General features: G+C 48.9%; 4 protein-coding genes and 1 non-coding gene across 5 annotated transcripts; 3 read left to right on the top strand and 2 right to left on the bottom strand.

The window, feature by feature from the left end:
• Positions 1 to 401: 401 nt before the first annotated feature.
• BKA55DRAFT_556277 (WD40-repeat-containing domain protein) lies at positions 402 to 2,657 on the bottom strand. The gene has a single exon (XM_046191685.1). It carries the CDS (start codon positions 2,562 to 2,564, stop codon positions 855 to 857), a length of 1,710 nt encoding a protein of 569 aa, XP_046055459.1. The 5' UTR covers positions 2,565 to 2,657; the 3' UTR covers positions 402 to 854.
• Positions 2,658 to 6,205: 3,548 nt separating this feature from the next.
• On the top strand, positions 6,206 to 6,305 carry BKA55DRAFT_t39. The gene has a single exon. It is a non-coding gene; the product is annotated as a tRNA-Leu (tRNA).
• Positions 6,306 to 7,204: 899 nt separating this feature from the next.
• BKA55DRAFT_684915 (uncharacterized protein) lies at positions 7,205 to 7,564 on the top strand (the record flags this gene model as incomplete). The annotated part of the gene is made up of 2 exons (XM_046198712.1): positions 7,205 to 7,367; positions 7,422 to 7,564. The coding sequence occupies 2 exons, from the start codon at positions 7,205 to 7,207 to the stop codon at positions 7,562 to 7,564; spliced, it is 306 nt and encodes a 101-aa protein (XP_046055458.1).
• An 854-nt stretch (positions 7,565 to 8,418) lies between these two features.
• BKA55DRAFT_671459 (ribosomal protein S7e-domain-containing protein) lies at positions 8,419 to 12,034 on the top strand. The gene is made up of 6 exons (XM_046197968.1): positions 8,419 to 8,647; positions 8,710 to 10,173; positions 10,224 to 10,399; positions 10,859 to 11,082; positions 11,370 to 11,452; positions 11,501 to 12,034. The coding sequence occupies exons 1-6, from the start codon at positions 8,478 to 8,480 to the stop codon at positions 11,865 to 11,867; spliced, it is 2,484 nt and encodes an 827-aa protein (XP_046055457.1). The 5' UTR covers positions 8,419 to 8,477; the 3' UTR covers positions 11,868 to 12,034.
• An 84-nt stretch (positions 12,035 to 12,118) lies between these two features.
• On the bottom strand, positions 12,119 to 13,792 carry BKA55DRAFT_684912 (dynactin subunit 4; the record flags this gene model as incomplete). The annotated part of the gene is made up of 2 exons (XM_046198711.1): positions 12,119 to 13,490; positions 13,542 to 13,792. The coding sequence occupies 2 exons, from the start codon at positions 13,790 to 13,792 to the stop codon at positions 12,119 to 12,121; spliced, it is 1,623 nt and encodes a 540-aa protein (XP_046055456.1).
• Between the last annotated feature and the right edge of the window lie 1,246 nt (positions 13,793 to 15,038).

The following is a 15,038-nucleotide window of genomic DNA, read 5'->3' as shown; positions in this document are numbered from 1 at the left end:
TCTTCATATTCGTTCGTCATAGTTATTTAAACAGAATAGCCCTCCAATCATCGGCCTTTACTTCATGGCCTTAATCATAAAAGAAACGTTGGTCCATGTGGCCATGGAAAGCGTACCTCCTCAGGTAATCTTAATACGGATGTGCCCACCCAACAAATGCATCTCTCGATTGTATCTTTCATTGCATCAGACTATGATTTGGTAAAATTATGAAAACTATATGTGATTGCACTCAGTCATATTCATTGCAAAGATATAATTAAAGCCTTAGTAAGTTTTATACCTGTGAACCAGGAACCAGGGGTTGAGAGTGATGAGGCAGCATGAGCTGTTGCAGCTCCAGCTAACTACTTCGGTGTTCAAGAGACCAATTTCACTTATATCACCTTACAAGAAAAACATTTTGATCAGTAATTTTCCACTTCATTCTAGTCTGGAGGTTAAGCTCATAACTAGCCTATATAACTCACCCCCTGCCAAACTCATTGTTGATGCCATCATCATACTCTTGTCAAAGAATTCGCCATGGAAGCGCCGTGTTATACCAGTTCCAAACCTAGAACTCCCAGGGACTTTTAAACCGTCGACTCAGTACTTAATAACCCGAGGACTTATCCATTCCCCTAAACTCTATAAATGCATCCAAAATTCCGTAAAAGCGACTGCCATCGCGTTGTAAATACTCCCGCTACCCTTTGATATGTTGAAGACCAGACTCGGTCAGAAAAAGAAGATAGAAAACGATTTGTGCCACATGTGGCTTTTCGCGTAAAACGCTGTTTGGTATCTTGGGATATCATAAATGTTTCACGAAGGAAGACCATCTACAGATGAAGTCCCCCTGTAGATGGTGTTTATGAAGGAGTGCCACGCTCTTCGACACGTTCGCCCTCAAAGCTGTACAACCGCACCTCGCCATCTTCACTGCCACTTGCCATGCGGCTGTCACTCAAACCAACACAGGTGACCGGGCCTGCATGACCAGTAAAGCTCCGCTCACACTTTCCAGAGCGAGGCTCCCAGATCTTGGTCATGGAGTCATTAGCCCCTGTAACCACACGGAGAGTGTCACCGACAAGGCCCCAAATGCCCTCAACGTGGCCAAACATGCTGCGGATGCACTTGCCAGTAGTGGTGTCCCACAAGCGGACAGTGTTATCCAATCCACCAGTGAGCATGTAGCGCGGGGGTAGTGGCCGGTCGGGGTCGGATGTGAAACCCGAGCCATAAGCCGCCCGAGCATCAACAGGCTGCTCGGTAGTCGCTGCAGGTGGGCTGTTACTTCGACCACTAGATACAGATGCAGTATCCGTGGTATCCAGTTGAGGCATCTCATCAGGCTCAAAGTCAGCAGGCATCAGGAGAACTTGCTGGACCTGGCCAACATGGCCAAGGAATGTCTTGATACACTGCTTTGAGTCGATGTCCCAAAGTTTGACCGAAAGATCATCCGATGCTGAAAAGACGACACGGGAGGGCGAGTCAATTCGCACGTGATTGACCCAGTCAGTGTGACCTCGAAGACAAAATGTCTGCTTGGTATCAAAGCTGAACACCTTGACGGTCTTATCGATGGAGCCAGATGCCAAGGTGCACCCGTCGTAGTGGACTGACAACACACCTTCGGTATGGCATTGGAGTGTGTTCAAACACTCTCCTGTCTGCCAGTTCCAAATCTTGATGGTCTTGTCGAAGCTGCCACTAATCAACTTGGAATCGTCGAATTGAAGAGTGCGAACTGCCGAAGTGTGTCCTCGGAGCGTGCGCATAACTTCTCCCGTCTCGATGTTCCAAATCTTGATGGTCGTATCATAGGAGCCAGTTGCAAGGATGTTGTCGTCAAACTGGAGACAAGTAACGCCATTCTCGTGACCTTTGAAGGTCTTGATGGAGCAACGACCAGTCTTCCAGTTGTACCCCACCTTGAAACGGTCGCGATAAACATCTTTCCATGGTCGAAACTTGCGTTCTTGCTCAAGCTGTTGTCTTGACTTTTCGCCGTTGCTCACACGAGAGCGTTTAGCAACTCGATCATTATGTTGGTGTTCGTCGTCAGCTTGTCGTTTTCGTGAATCGCTCGATTTTGTCTCAGCCTCGTCGTCGATCTCTACCACGTCGGCGGCATTCGGTTGTCGGTGAACTTGTTGATGGCGGCTCCACGCCATCAATTTTTTCTTCTCGAGAAGAGGCAGACCCCAACCGCACTTGGTGCATTTGCGATCAATGTGTTGTTCGCACATGCGGTGCCATACCACGTCGTCGTCGGCGAGGTTTCTCCATCTACGGCTGACTTGAGCGGCCTTGCAGAGAGAGACTGTGTCGAGATATGATAGGATCTTATAGGAGAGTTCGGTGGGAAGAGCGGCAAGGAAGTCGATCTTGAGTTGTTCTTGTACCTCGCGTGATACAGTAGAGAGCTGGGGGAAGCAGCATTGTGTAATGATGCCCTGTAGCATCAACTCACGATGTTTTGATGGAGCAGCAGAAAAGAGAGACCATACGTGAGTAATAGCTTCTTGGTCTGCGGATGAAAGGCTGTTGAGTTCCTTCATGAATGTTAGCATAAGCTATCAGAGTAGTTGACTAAGAACCACAACAAGTACACCGTGGTTGATGTTGGGGGGACTGGACTTACAGTTTGAATAAAACCCATTTTTGTCTCGTCGGCGGCGCGTCGACATTTTGAGTCAGGTCGGTGACGATAGCAAAACTTGCTGTTGGGATCTCTCTTTCGAATCGCGGTGGTATTGTTGGGACTGGGAGATAGAGGCATGGCTGTCTTGGCCTTGCCAAATGGTGCGTAGAGGCCAGGGATATGTTCCTTAAGGAACGGGCTGACGGTCTTACCGACCAATTCGGAAGGCATCTTGACGAGACGTGGGTTGATTTCTTGATCGGATCGGTGTCTATCGCAATTGTTTTTGGAGGGTTGTTGGAAAGTGTTGTCGTCGAGGTGTTCGGAGTCGGTGTCGGAGACTTTCAAAGAGTGGCCGTTTGTAGGAGGAAGGGGTGAGGATGAGTCAAGCTCTGTGGACGGCGCAGAAGCATGGCGATGTGTAGGATTTGTTGTTGGAGCCGAAGCAGGTTGAGAAGTAGAAGATGAAGTAGGTATAGAAGAATGAAGAAGAGTCGAGCTTCCGGGGGCTGCGACAGAGGTATCGGAGGAGGGCCGATGGCCGTTGACGAGCGAGGGGCTTTCCATGGCGCAGGCGCAGACTCAGAGGCACAGAAGTATGTATGTACTGTACTGTACCAAAGTGTAAAACACAAGCAAGGGCCTGGGGGTGGGAAATTGGAGTCGCGCGATGAGAAGGTGAGATATCGTAACTCGCTGGGCTGGTCCGGGGAAGAGTGACAAGACAGCTTCCTGGGAGGGATCTGAGGCAAAGTGACTGGCGGATGGCGTGCTATGTACCAGCACGAGCTTAGCCCCCCGGTCAAGAGGCGGTACGACAGGACTATGCCGATTGTTCTTGGCTGAAAGGACGCTAATTGGGTTGTGGAAGGAGGTGAGACAGATTGTGATTTGTTCTTTTGTCTCCGAAGGTTGTCTAGAGGATTCGAATTGGCTGATTGTGCTGTCTGGTAAAGGTAACGAGTGTCGACGCCTAGAATCTTGTGGTGTGAAAAGGTGTAAAGTATTGGATGGATCCAATCGAGTGTGACGTTTGGCCAACCTTGAGAGAAGGATGGTTCGGGTCGTCGGGGAGGGCCCCTCCTTTCCCTCTGAGCTGAGCCGACTCCTGCCAGAAACTCCCGTTTTTTACCAACACCCAACCCAACTGTCTGGCCAAATGGCGGGGGAATGACAGGGAAAGAGGGTCTTTCACTACGACCTCAACTTTGACTATCGACCAATTGAAGTTCTAGATAGCAACTATCAATCAATATCAGTGTTGTTCCCTATCACTACAAGACTCTCTATCAGTCTGTTATCTTTTCAGCTTCCTCTTCTCATCCATTTATGCGGCCACATCTTTCCATTCCAGATAACAGTGTTATGTACCCCCCTGTCAGCTTGTCCGCACTGATTTGAGCCCTGGAGGCGCATGGCCTTGTTGATTCTGTTCAATCATCTCACAGGACCTCTTTCAAATTTGTGACCGAAATGGCGTTATCAGCGGCCGATCTAACAAAAGTGGGTCTGAGACACGGCAGTCGGTCGGTGTAAGTCAAGATGGCGGCTCTGCTGAGAGATACAAAGTTGATGACATTCGCCACTGGAGCATCGCCATGAGAATTGATATTGGGTTTGAACATTTCAGCATCAATCTCATGTCAGGAACAAGGCACAACCTCTCACAACATCATTTAGGTATCTGACGCTATCGCAACTTGGCTTCTACCAAGTCATGCACCAGAACGGGGCATAGACGGGGCATGACTGAATTAGACTTGGACCCTTTGAGACCCTCTAATGGCGCAGAGAAAACTCCTTCTACAATAAGGACGGCACTGGCTAGACTGGCCACTGGTGGTCTCTTGGTTGAATACGATAATCCACTTCACGTTGACTTACATTGTAGTTTCGGTGTTGTCGGCAGATGAAAAGAAAATGGATCCTCGAGTGCCGCCAGATCCTCTTCTTTGTTACATAACAAGGCCCCCATCGTCAGAATTCTCTTCCCAAGTCTCCTCTTTTTTACGTCTTCTTTTCTCTTAGGCTGGCAGTCTGGACTTCTTTTTCACTTCGCTGCCCCTCTTTGACTTGAAGCCTGCAGCTGATCATTCTTTAACTTCCCGTTCTTTAATAGGCCGTTGCGCATCTTGCATATGCGCCACAGACAGCCACGATGTGCGATATACTCATTACCCAACTTGAGTCATCACCAATCCAGATACTATACGTCTCGACAAGTTCCACCATGAAAGCAATATCGCTTGTTGTTATGGAATTTATCGCCTGAGATGATGTGATTTTGCCGTGTCAATTGACCTCTTCTCGGTCCCATGTCATTATCTTTGTCATCACAAATCTTTCGCCATCCCGAGATCCGAGTCGACTCATTTTCACCCTGGCGGCTTATCAACCACTCAACCCTGATGAACCATCACTTAATCAACAATCACGCAAGAAAAGGGAGAATTCTTTTGATCCGAGACCTCCGTATCTTGCTACTTTTACTTCGTTTTCTTTGTGGCATTGGCTCGTAGTCAATGTTTGATCATATAGCCAAGTCGAGACCTTGTTGCTCACTTTGCTCCCTAAGCACATCATCAGAGGCATGACCATGGCGCTGAACCATAATCCCATAGTTGGCAAATGGAACTTGGCAATCCTATGATTCTTGCTACTAGGGGAACCCTTTTGAACTCGCGTTGCCCCCTCTACATGTGCGTGACCAAGCTTCTGTTTTGGTCTTGGTTCATCACCTCTCTCATTCTTCTTAGTTCTTACAATTCAGAACTCCACGATAGTCAATCATTGACGTGTCATGATTGAGGATCGCCATATCCTGGTTCACCATTGACCAGGCTCGGAACTTTTCTTCCACTTGAATGCATGTGTTTCGCACAGATCGCAGGGCGTGCCCATGTCCAAGGCCGTCTGTAGAAGCCGGATAGGCCCTGCCAGCTTCCATAGATGCCCTCAGCCACAGGCTTCCTGCTTACCTGCCTTGTCCTTCTAGGCGGGCGCTGCAATCTTGTTTCAGAGAGTATCGCGACATTGTCTGGCGGTGTGGCGAAATTGGGAAACAAAGCAAAACATCCTGTCTCGTTGGTGTTTCTGACTCGGCCCAACGGGCACAAATATGCAGCTAGAAGGTTTTGCAAGGGAGATGATATCTGATTGTCGCCCAAGTGATATATGGCTGAGGAATCAATATCAGGATCTTTTGCATCGTAGTCTGAGCTGGGCGCAATCTTGAGGTCGGCTTTGTCCCGACTCTTGCGAAATGTAGATGCTTCAGTGGTGAATAAGTGAATTGTGCATGAATTGATGATGATGATGCGCATCACCACCATTAGCGGAGGACTCGGCATACGGGCATCAGATTGGAATGTGATACAATCGACAATCCATGTCTCACTGCAACCTTTCCATCAAGTATCGACGATGACAAGTCTGACATGCATTTTGACGCGATCACGACCTTTCTAATATCAGATATTCCTGAATGAAATATGTATACTTAGTAAATGTATAGTATGGTATTACTAGCGGAAATCTCATCAACAATGGTTCTCGGAAACGAGCATCCTCGGTGAGATGGCCGAGTTGGTTATGGCGCCAGGTTAAGGTTAACCTTAACACCAATTTCCTGGTGGAGCAATCCTCCTGGGTTCGAGTCCCAGTCTCATCAAAGAGTTTCTTTTTGCATTTTCATTCTCTTGGGTCATCTTTCGTTATGATTTGTGGTTTTTTGGTGTTTATGACGCTTTCGATCACGCCCTGGAGCTTGGGCGCTAGTTCAGCCTTATTATTATCTTGCTGTTCCTGAACAGAGTCAAGAGGGTCAGGCTACCATAGTCTTCAGTTCTCCCTGACATCGTCACTACAAACATGACTTCATCTATGATCTAATCATATCCGTAATTCACTGGTAGTAACATCAACTTCCGTCTTTAATTTCCTTCTTTCGCCAATCTCCCTTTCAAACTCCACCAAGGATCATCCAACTCACCAAGCACTGACCTCGATTCAAAGGCTAGCAATAACTCAGCATCATCGATCGTTGATGCAAATCTCCCGTTGTCTCATTAACAACATCCAAGATCGAACTCCACAAGCCTTTGAACAAACCACTTAACGCGTCAAGATCATGTAATTCGCGAATCTGTCGCGGTTAGTTGCTTGCCACTTGCATCACAATCGCCCAGCCACGCGACAACTGATCTAGAGATTAACTTCTCGGATCGAGGTTTTCAATTAAGAGATCAGGGGCACTAAGATCGGGCTCGGAAGTGCTTGCAGCAGGGCTAGTAGCGAGCCGTGCTGTTGGTCCTGAGGAGATGATTCATTGAAGTGATTATCCGTCAATGTCGTCATGGATAGATGCTTTTGTTTGCGGGCCATGACGGAATAGTCGTTTTTGGTGAGGATGGTTGTTTCAGTTAAAGAGTAGAAACGAAAGGTATAAGATGAGTGTTCTCCTGAAAAGAGAAAAAAGAAACATTCTCGTCATCTCTCAGTATTAACACTCATCTGCAACTCACCACTTACACCACAACCACTTTTTGCACTACACAAACACCTTTCATCATGTCTTCCGACGGTCTTCAAGATGCTCCCTCCGCCGAGTTTCAGGAGGACTCTTACGTTTCTCGCCCTGGTGAGAAGGACCAGCCCATCCCTGTTCAGTCCGACTCCGATCGAGTTGAAGATCCCATCGATGGAGAGCAGGCCGACACTGATGCTCAGCTTGGTGTGTCTAACTCCGTTACCTTACTATGTGACTCTCTTCCTAACACAGTAATAGAGCGTGATGATAAGGATGCTATCGACAAGAGCAACATCATCAAGGAGCGTACCCGAGGTGCCGCCCAACCCAGCGGTACCTACCAGGAGCCTGGTGATGAGGAGGGCCTCCCTTCTGACACTGGTCGAAGCTCCAACTACTAAACGAATTATGGAAGCGTGAAGGCGTTTGCTTGATAGTCAATGGATCTGTATAATAAAATTTGAGATGAAATGAATATTTGAACATATGCAATGCTCAACTTCGTGTGATGGCATTCACCACTCCCAAATCTCTTTCGGTGTCGTTTTTAAGCCGCTCATGGTCAGAGTGCAATGTCCTATTAGCATTGATCGCCTACTTCACCTCCTGCTGTAGTTCATGTAGTGATCAAGTCTGATAACTAGCATGCATCGTAGTCAAGAACTTGGAAAGTCTATCAATGGAATGGAGATACGTGTGTACCTAATGCTATTATATCATTGTCAGTTAATGTCATGTTTCCAGGGTACGAAAGGCCAGACTGCTACCTATGCTGCATCCCTTCCACATCCACTCCACGATTTTGTGCCCATCGCTATCTCGAGAGAATATTACATGTAACTTCCCGTGAAGAAAGACGACTATGGGTTGAGCATCATAGCAAATTTACCGTCATCGAGACGAAAGCCTGAGTCTGGGTAAACTCAGGGCAACATTTGTATGAGTGGGATATCGTTCTGTAAAGAAATGATTTTGTTTTGATTTACAGTATTAGATGATCGTGGTCCAACGGAGGGGAAGCGTATACCCAAGATTAAAAGATCAATATCACCATTCAAACAATCCATGACCAATAGCAGAAACTTGAGAGCAACAATGGAAGAACACTGATCTTGCGGCACTTACACGACGATGTCAGATCCAGGGTAGCCCCCACACACGAGCTCCCCCGCCGGGACCGCAACGGGAAGCCCCACTCACCCGCATCGAAAATCTCGTCGTCAACCAGGCCAAAAAAAGAGTGTCCCGCGCGATAGCTACATCTTTTCTCTTCCGCCAGCTCTACCGTTCATATTTGTCGCAACCGATGCAAACATGGCGGCAGATAACGAAGCTCCTGCCGCGAGCAGCGCCAATGACTCTCGTCCCTCGGGCGACAACAAGAACGCCGCTAACAACAATGGCTCTGAGAACCGTCGCAACCCGCGCCATGACCACAGAAAGCCAGGCAAAGGTCGATCAGAGAAGGGACGCGGAGAATGGGGGTAAGTCTTCACCTCAATTGGTGAAATTAGTACAGTTGCCGACGGCGCTAACCAGAAATTAGTCGTGAGAAGGGCGACAAGCGCAAGAAGAATGATGAATTTAAGGAGTTCAAGCGTCGCAAACTGAATAAGAAGGGCGATTCTGCTGATGGCGAGTCGAGCAACAACCCCTTCTCCAAGGATGAGATTGCTGCCGAGGAGCGACGACCCAAGCGAAAGGTTGCTGTTATGATTGGATATGCGGGCACTGGTTACAAGGGAATGCAGGTCAATGGCAACGAGAAGACCATTGAGGCCGATCTATTCAAGGCATTTGTCGCTGCGAGCGCTATTTCCAAGGCCAATGCCGACGACCCCAAGAAGTCGAGTCTTGTTCGATGCGCTCGAACGGATAAGGGTGTGCATGCGGCTGGAAATGTCATCAGCCTGAAGCTTATTATTGAGGATGAGGATATTGTGGACAAGATCAACGCCGAGCTACCAGAGCAGATCCGAATTTGGGGTATTCAGCGAACGAACAACGCCTTCAGCTGTTACCAAACCTGCGATTCAAGATGGTACGAGTATCTTATGCCTAGCTACTGCCTTCTGCCTCCCCACCCCGAGTCTTTCTTGGGCCAAAAATTGGTTGAGTTAGCCAAGGAGCATGGTGTCGAGGATGAGCTGGCCTCTAGGATGGAGGATGTCAAAGATTTCTGGTCTGACGTGGAAGAAAAAGAGATCAAGCCCATCTTGGCCCGATTAGACCCCGAGACCAAGGCTGCCGTGTTGGAGCGAGTCCACGTTATGGATGATGAAGAGGTTGCTGCACGTAAGGAGGCTGCGAAAGAGACCGAGGAGAGCGCGCCAGCAGAGGAGAAGCCTGCTAGCGAGACACCAGCTGGTGAAGCTGCTGAACAAACCACAGAGCCCGAGGCTCAACAGTCTGGCCTTGTTCTGGAGAGCCACAAGCCAAAGAACCGTGAGCTTGGCCCCGTTGATTTCGCCCTTCGAGACATCAAGGCAGCTTATGTTGCCGCTAAGCGACGGTACCGTGTCAGCACTGAGCGTCTGAACCGTCTTCAGGAGGCCCTCAACAAGTACAACGGTACAAAGAACTTCCACAACTATACTGTTCAGAAGTCATTCTTCGATCCCTCAGCGAAGCGACACATCAAGTCATTCGTCGTCAACCCTAACCCTATCATCATTAACGATACAGAATGGCTGTCTCTCAAGGTTCACGGACAGAGTTTCATGATGCACCAGATCCGAAAGATGGTTGGTCTAGCCAGTTTGATCGTCCGCTGTGGCACTCCTATGGAACGTATCAACGAGAGCTACCAGAACCAGAAGATGGCCATCCCTAAGGCCCCTGGTCTCGGACTCTTGCTTGAGCGACCCGTATTCCACAACTACAACCGAAAGGCCACCGAGTCACTCGGAAAGGAAGCGATCGACTTTGACAAGTACGAAGAGAAGATCCAGGCCTTCAAGGACAAGCAGATCTACACTCGTATTTTCAGCGTGGAGGAGAAGGATAACTCGTAAGTAATGATGTATGCACAAGTCGGACAAGGCTAACAAGACACGGCAGGTTTCACATGTTCTTCAACCAGATCGACCAGTTCAAGACAAATCACTTCCTGTGGCTCACGGCTGGCGGTATGAAGGCTGCCGAGATCGCAAGGGACACGACAGGTGAAAAGGTGCAGCAGGACGTTGATAAGCAGCTCGGTGATGAGGATGAGGAGGACCCCGAGGGCGGTGAGGGTTAGCATGTGTAACAGTAAAAACAGGATAGAGGATCAGGTTGTTTGATACGAATGTTGTAAACGATGCATTGTTTTCTACCCTTGAAGTGGTTGTGAGTGTGGTTGAGCTGCAGTAGTTACACGGCTTCGTGTCCTAGATTCAAGCAGAGTTGATTTGAAATCATGCATATTCATAAGTGAATGCTTCTGAAATGCTGTGCAACTTTTGACTTGATTGCTTTCTTTTCATTGCATCAAGCCACGAAACACGAGACGCTGTGCAAGTGAAGTTGATTTCCTTTCTGGGCGATTGGTGACTAGACCCACTGACCAGAAGGTGAAGCTCGGTGTGCTAGACTCAAGCCTCAGGCATCAACGCTAACAAGCTCACCGACGCACGGACCGCCCACAGATTCTAGAGGGTTGAAAACCCCAATTTAGCGACTTTTCAGAAATTGCCTACTATCAAAAATTACAGCGGCCCGCGCAACACCATCAACTTCGTCGTCGTCAATCCACGTAGTCGAACCAGCCGTCAAAATGAGCGCCCAGGCCCTTAACAAGATCGCTCCCAACAGCCCCTCGAGGCAGAACCCCTCCGAGCTTGAGACCAGCATCGCTCAGGCTCTCTACGACCTCGAGTCCAACACCTCCGACCTCAAGGTTGCCCTGCGACCTCTGCAGATCGTCTCTGCCCGTGAGGTGAGAATACCATGAAAAAACAAATTCCGAACTTAGGTCTCGTTTCGAGAAATCCTGTTTCCACATAAGAAAACTATACTGTTCTCGCAATGGCCTCTCTGCCTCCCGACCGCGCACTTTTTCGTCGAAAATGACCTCGATATTCGAGAGATAATTGACTGCGCATACACCATGTCGTCGGGGCGGAGGAGTGTCAGCCGGAGTATCATTGACTTCTGTGGAACAGGACGGGAAGCGGTCCAAGGTTTCGTCCTGGAGCTCGCATGCTGACTTGGGATCTTGACTAGATCGAGGTTGGCCACGGCAAGAAGGCTATTGTCATCTTTGTCCCCGTCCCTTCCCTGCAGGGCTTCCACCGCGTCCAGCAGCGGTAAGATATCTCCCTTCTAACCTCAGATTCAATACTAATACTCCTTAGTCTCACTCGTGAGCTCGAGAAGAAGTTCTCTGACCGCCATGTCCTGATCCTCGCCTCTCGCCGCATCTTGCCCCGCCCCAAGCGATCCGCCCGCTCCCGCAACACCCAGAAGCAGAAGCGTCCCCGTTCGCGAACTCTCACTGCCGTCCACGACGCCATCCTCGAGGATCTCACCTACCCCGTCGAGATCGTCGGCAAGCGCGTCCGCACCAAGGAGGACGGCTCCAAGCTTCTCAAGGTCATCCTCGACGAGAAGGAGCGTGGTGGTGTTGACTACCGCCTCGACACCTACTCTGAGGTCTACCGACGATTGACAGGCCGCAACGTCAACTTCGAGTTCCCTCAGAGCGGTCCCGCCGACTACTAAGTCTGTGCGTCAACTTTCGAGATGAAATAGAAGAAATGACTATTTTTTCCTCATTCGGGCTGGGAGTGTTTTTCACAAATGGTTGGTTGGTCAAAAAAGGGGCTTGGCGTCTTAAAGAAAGTAGCTTGATGAATGGTACAAGCAAGCTGCGTATGATTTGACAAGACAACTTAAACACTTCCTCCCGTCCATGACTTCGTCCAATATTTGGGTATCTAGATCTATGTCTCATGTGCATGCCTTTTCTATGTTTAATCGTGACTTATGCGGCCAACTCCAAGCACACACCAATAAGCCAGCTCCCTCCTCTCCTGAGCATCCTTTTCCTTTCCTGATGCTGCACCGACATCTTGCTGGGAATCAGGCTCCCACTCCATCCTCACAAACATGGGTATTTCTAGAATATCCTCATCCTCCTTCAGTGGACTCTTGTCCTTTTGACTGTTAAGTCGTAGTGAAGCGGGAACCACTTCCAAGATGATGCTGACCCAGTTGCGCCCTCGCTCCCAAATCTTACCGGCTTCAGGCTGACCACTGCTCTCTTCACCTTTTCGCTTCTTGTCTCTGTCATCGTCTTTCAAAGCATCATCCCACATATCCGTGTTGGCATCGATATCGAATTGAGGACACAGAATAGTCACTTTGCTGGAGAATCTGCCTGGTGTACTGTTCGGCGTAGCAAGTGTCACTTTGATTCCGTCGAACAAAGGGTTCTTGAAGGTTATGATGTAGTGATGCGGGGTGAGGGGCTTGAGCGGTCGCTCTTCTTGAATTTGAGGACGCTGCGTAGTAGGGACTGACCCAGCTGTGGGGTTGAGAGGTTTGATGGTAATCGTAGGGATATACGACTTTGCGACCAATCTGATCTTGAACCGTGTCGACGTGACCTTGTTTTCTGGCTTGGAGATAATATGTCGACACACAGAGCAACGCTTCGAGCGCTTTGTTCTGAGGAGGTGCGGTATAGGCCGTAAACCATCTTGGAATCTCTGAACCTCTGCTTGTTCAAGGTTCTGCTCTATAGTAGCCGTTGCATCCCATCCTTCTTGGTGCAGTTTCTTGATCTGAGCAGATTCATCCAGATCCGCCAACTTCAGACCTTCCTCTGCCGTAAGAGCTTCACGCATCACATCGGAAGGACCATTACGCTTGCGAGCATGACCGTGACCAGTGTACATAGCCATGATACGAGACAACGACGCTGCAGGCGATCCATAGCCAGTAGTGTCATTCAGTGGAGATATACCGCTCGAGGCAGCATTGGTGTCTGCGAGCTGCGACTGGTAGAACGCCTTCAGATTGGCATATTGAAGGTCTGTATCGACATCGCTGTCGGCAAGAGGTGGCTCATCTGGGTTCTCCTTGCGACGCTCCTTGAGTTCTTTCGCCGTGAGCTTGAGGTCTCCTCCGTTATTGATCTTGGAGAGCTGCGAGTGTATCCCGTTAGGCTTGTCAAACTTGATGCCTATCTCGGTGGAGGTCCAATTGCAGTACTGGCAATACAGGGCATATTGAGGTCCTGGGATGTCGGCGCCAAGGTGTGACTGGTCTTTCTCCACGGGGGTTTCCATAACCTGGAGAGGGCCAATACAGACGGGACATTGGTAACAGCTTCGGGTACATCTAAGAGGCGCATGTCAGGCTTGGTCTCGACAATGTCTTTGTGTTATTTACCTGTTCCCGTCGCTGCGCAAGTTACTACTGGGAACCTCAAACAGACAGTTCGGACAGTAATATGTAACAACCTCCTCGTTCACACATCGTGGACATCGTATTTGCTGACAGTCTTCGCAGTAGAGGAGGTACTCGAGAGGGTAGAGGCTGTAGTTTGAGCGAGGATCGCGGGGGTCAAAGGTCCGCTCGTCGGAGGATTGTGATTGACGCGCTTGCGGGAGATCGGGGGAGAATTGTCGGAACACGGACATTGGATGTACGTGTAAGGTATCACGAGTGCCATGGTAGTGGAAGGCCGTGGAGTTTGGCAGACCCAAAGTTGAAGTTGGGAAGGGAGCTGTCTTGAAACTGGGGCCTTTGTTCTCGGTGTGAGGTGAGCAGAGCTATGGTCACTCGGTGAGGGGCCAATCAGGGTCTACATTAGATTCATTCAACTACCAGTAAATGCACCTCCCGAGCACAAATTCCAGGTAACTGAGTAAGAATAGCAAAGTACAGAGTAAACTGATGATATACTTTCACTTGAACTTCAAAGAACTGTCTTACTCACTAAAATCACAAAAAGCAAAAGTGAAATGCGTCGGCTGTCCTCATCACTCCTCTCACACTCAGCTCACAGCCTCACCGGGAATATTGGAGAGCTGAATCGGTTCAACATTCCTCTCCTAACGTCTCATGAATATCACTTGTTTCAAATCGAGGTGTATCATAAGATAGGATGCCAAAATAAACTCATTAAAGAGCCCCCTAAGCTTATACCAGCTTACCTAAATCTTCTTGTCGCTCCAAGCCCATAGTGCAAAACGGCTGCTCGGAGTCTTCAAGGCCCTGACTCTCGTCCGCAGAAGCATGAATAAGTCCTCTATTCAGCACATTCATGCATTCCGAGACTGTGGCGTCGTCAAGGAAAAAGACCTTTGGTAGTGGTCGAAGCTTCGCTTGGTGAAACACACAACTGAGGGTGGCTAATGCTCCAAGCTTGAACCCTGAATGCCATCCCATCCCGTCCACGGCACATACTACGTACAGTAAATTTTCCACCGTGTTTGAGACTATTTGTTAGTGGCGAGTTCAGCTATAAGGCGGGGAGCGAAAGACGGGATCTGGAACTAGATGCGTCTAGACCGTAAAAGTCTGGCATACAACAGACAAGCTCAACCTTGTTAATGAGCTTTTTGGTCTCGCCTTGTTCTTGTGAAGGCTTTCGATCAAGGCTTTCGGTCAACGATAATCCCTTCTGGAGTTTATGAGTTTAGTTCCGAACCCGAGACTCGGACTCCGGTCTCCATTGATTCTTTATTGTCTTGGTTTTGCCTTGTCTTTGATTCTTTGATATGACACCTGCACGACATGTAATGCGGGGTTCTTTGAGTTACGGGCAAAGGTGTTTAGGTCACGATCGTGAAAGGCTATTGATTCATAATGACAGAAGAAGACTTCATGCTTGGCTTACTGTGCATGTTGAGCTAGAGCCAGAACGAGTGATGGTCAGGTCCC

Source organism: Fusarium redolens (genome assembly GCF_020744475.1).
Source record: "Fusarium redolens strain MPI-CAGE-AT-0023 chromosome Unknown BKA55scaffold_2, whole genome shotgun sequence".
NCBI lineage: Eukaryota > Fungi > Ascomycota > Sordariomycetes > Hypocreales > Nectriaceae > Fusarium > Fusarium redolens.
This window is presented reverse-complemented; position numbering and strand designations above follow the sequence as displayed.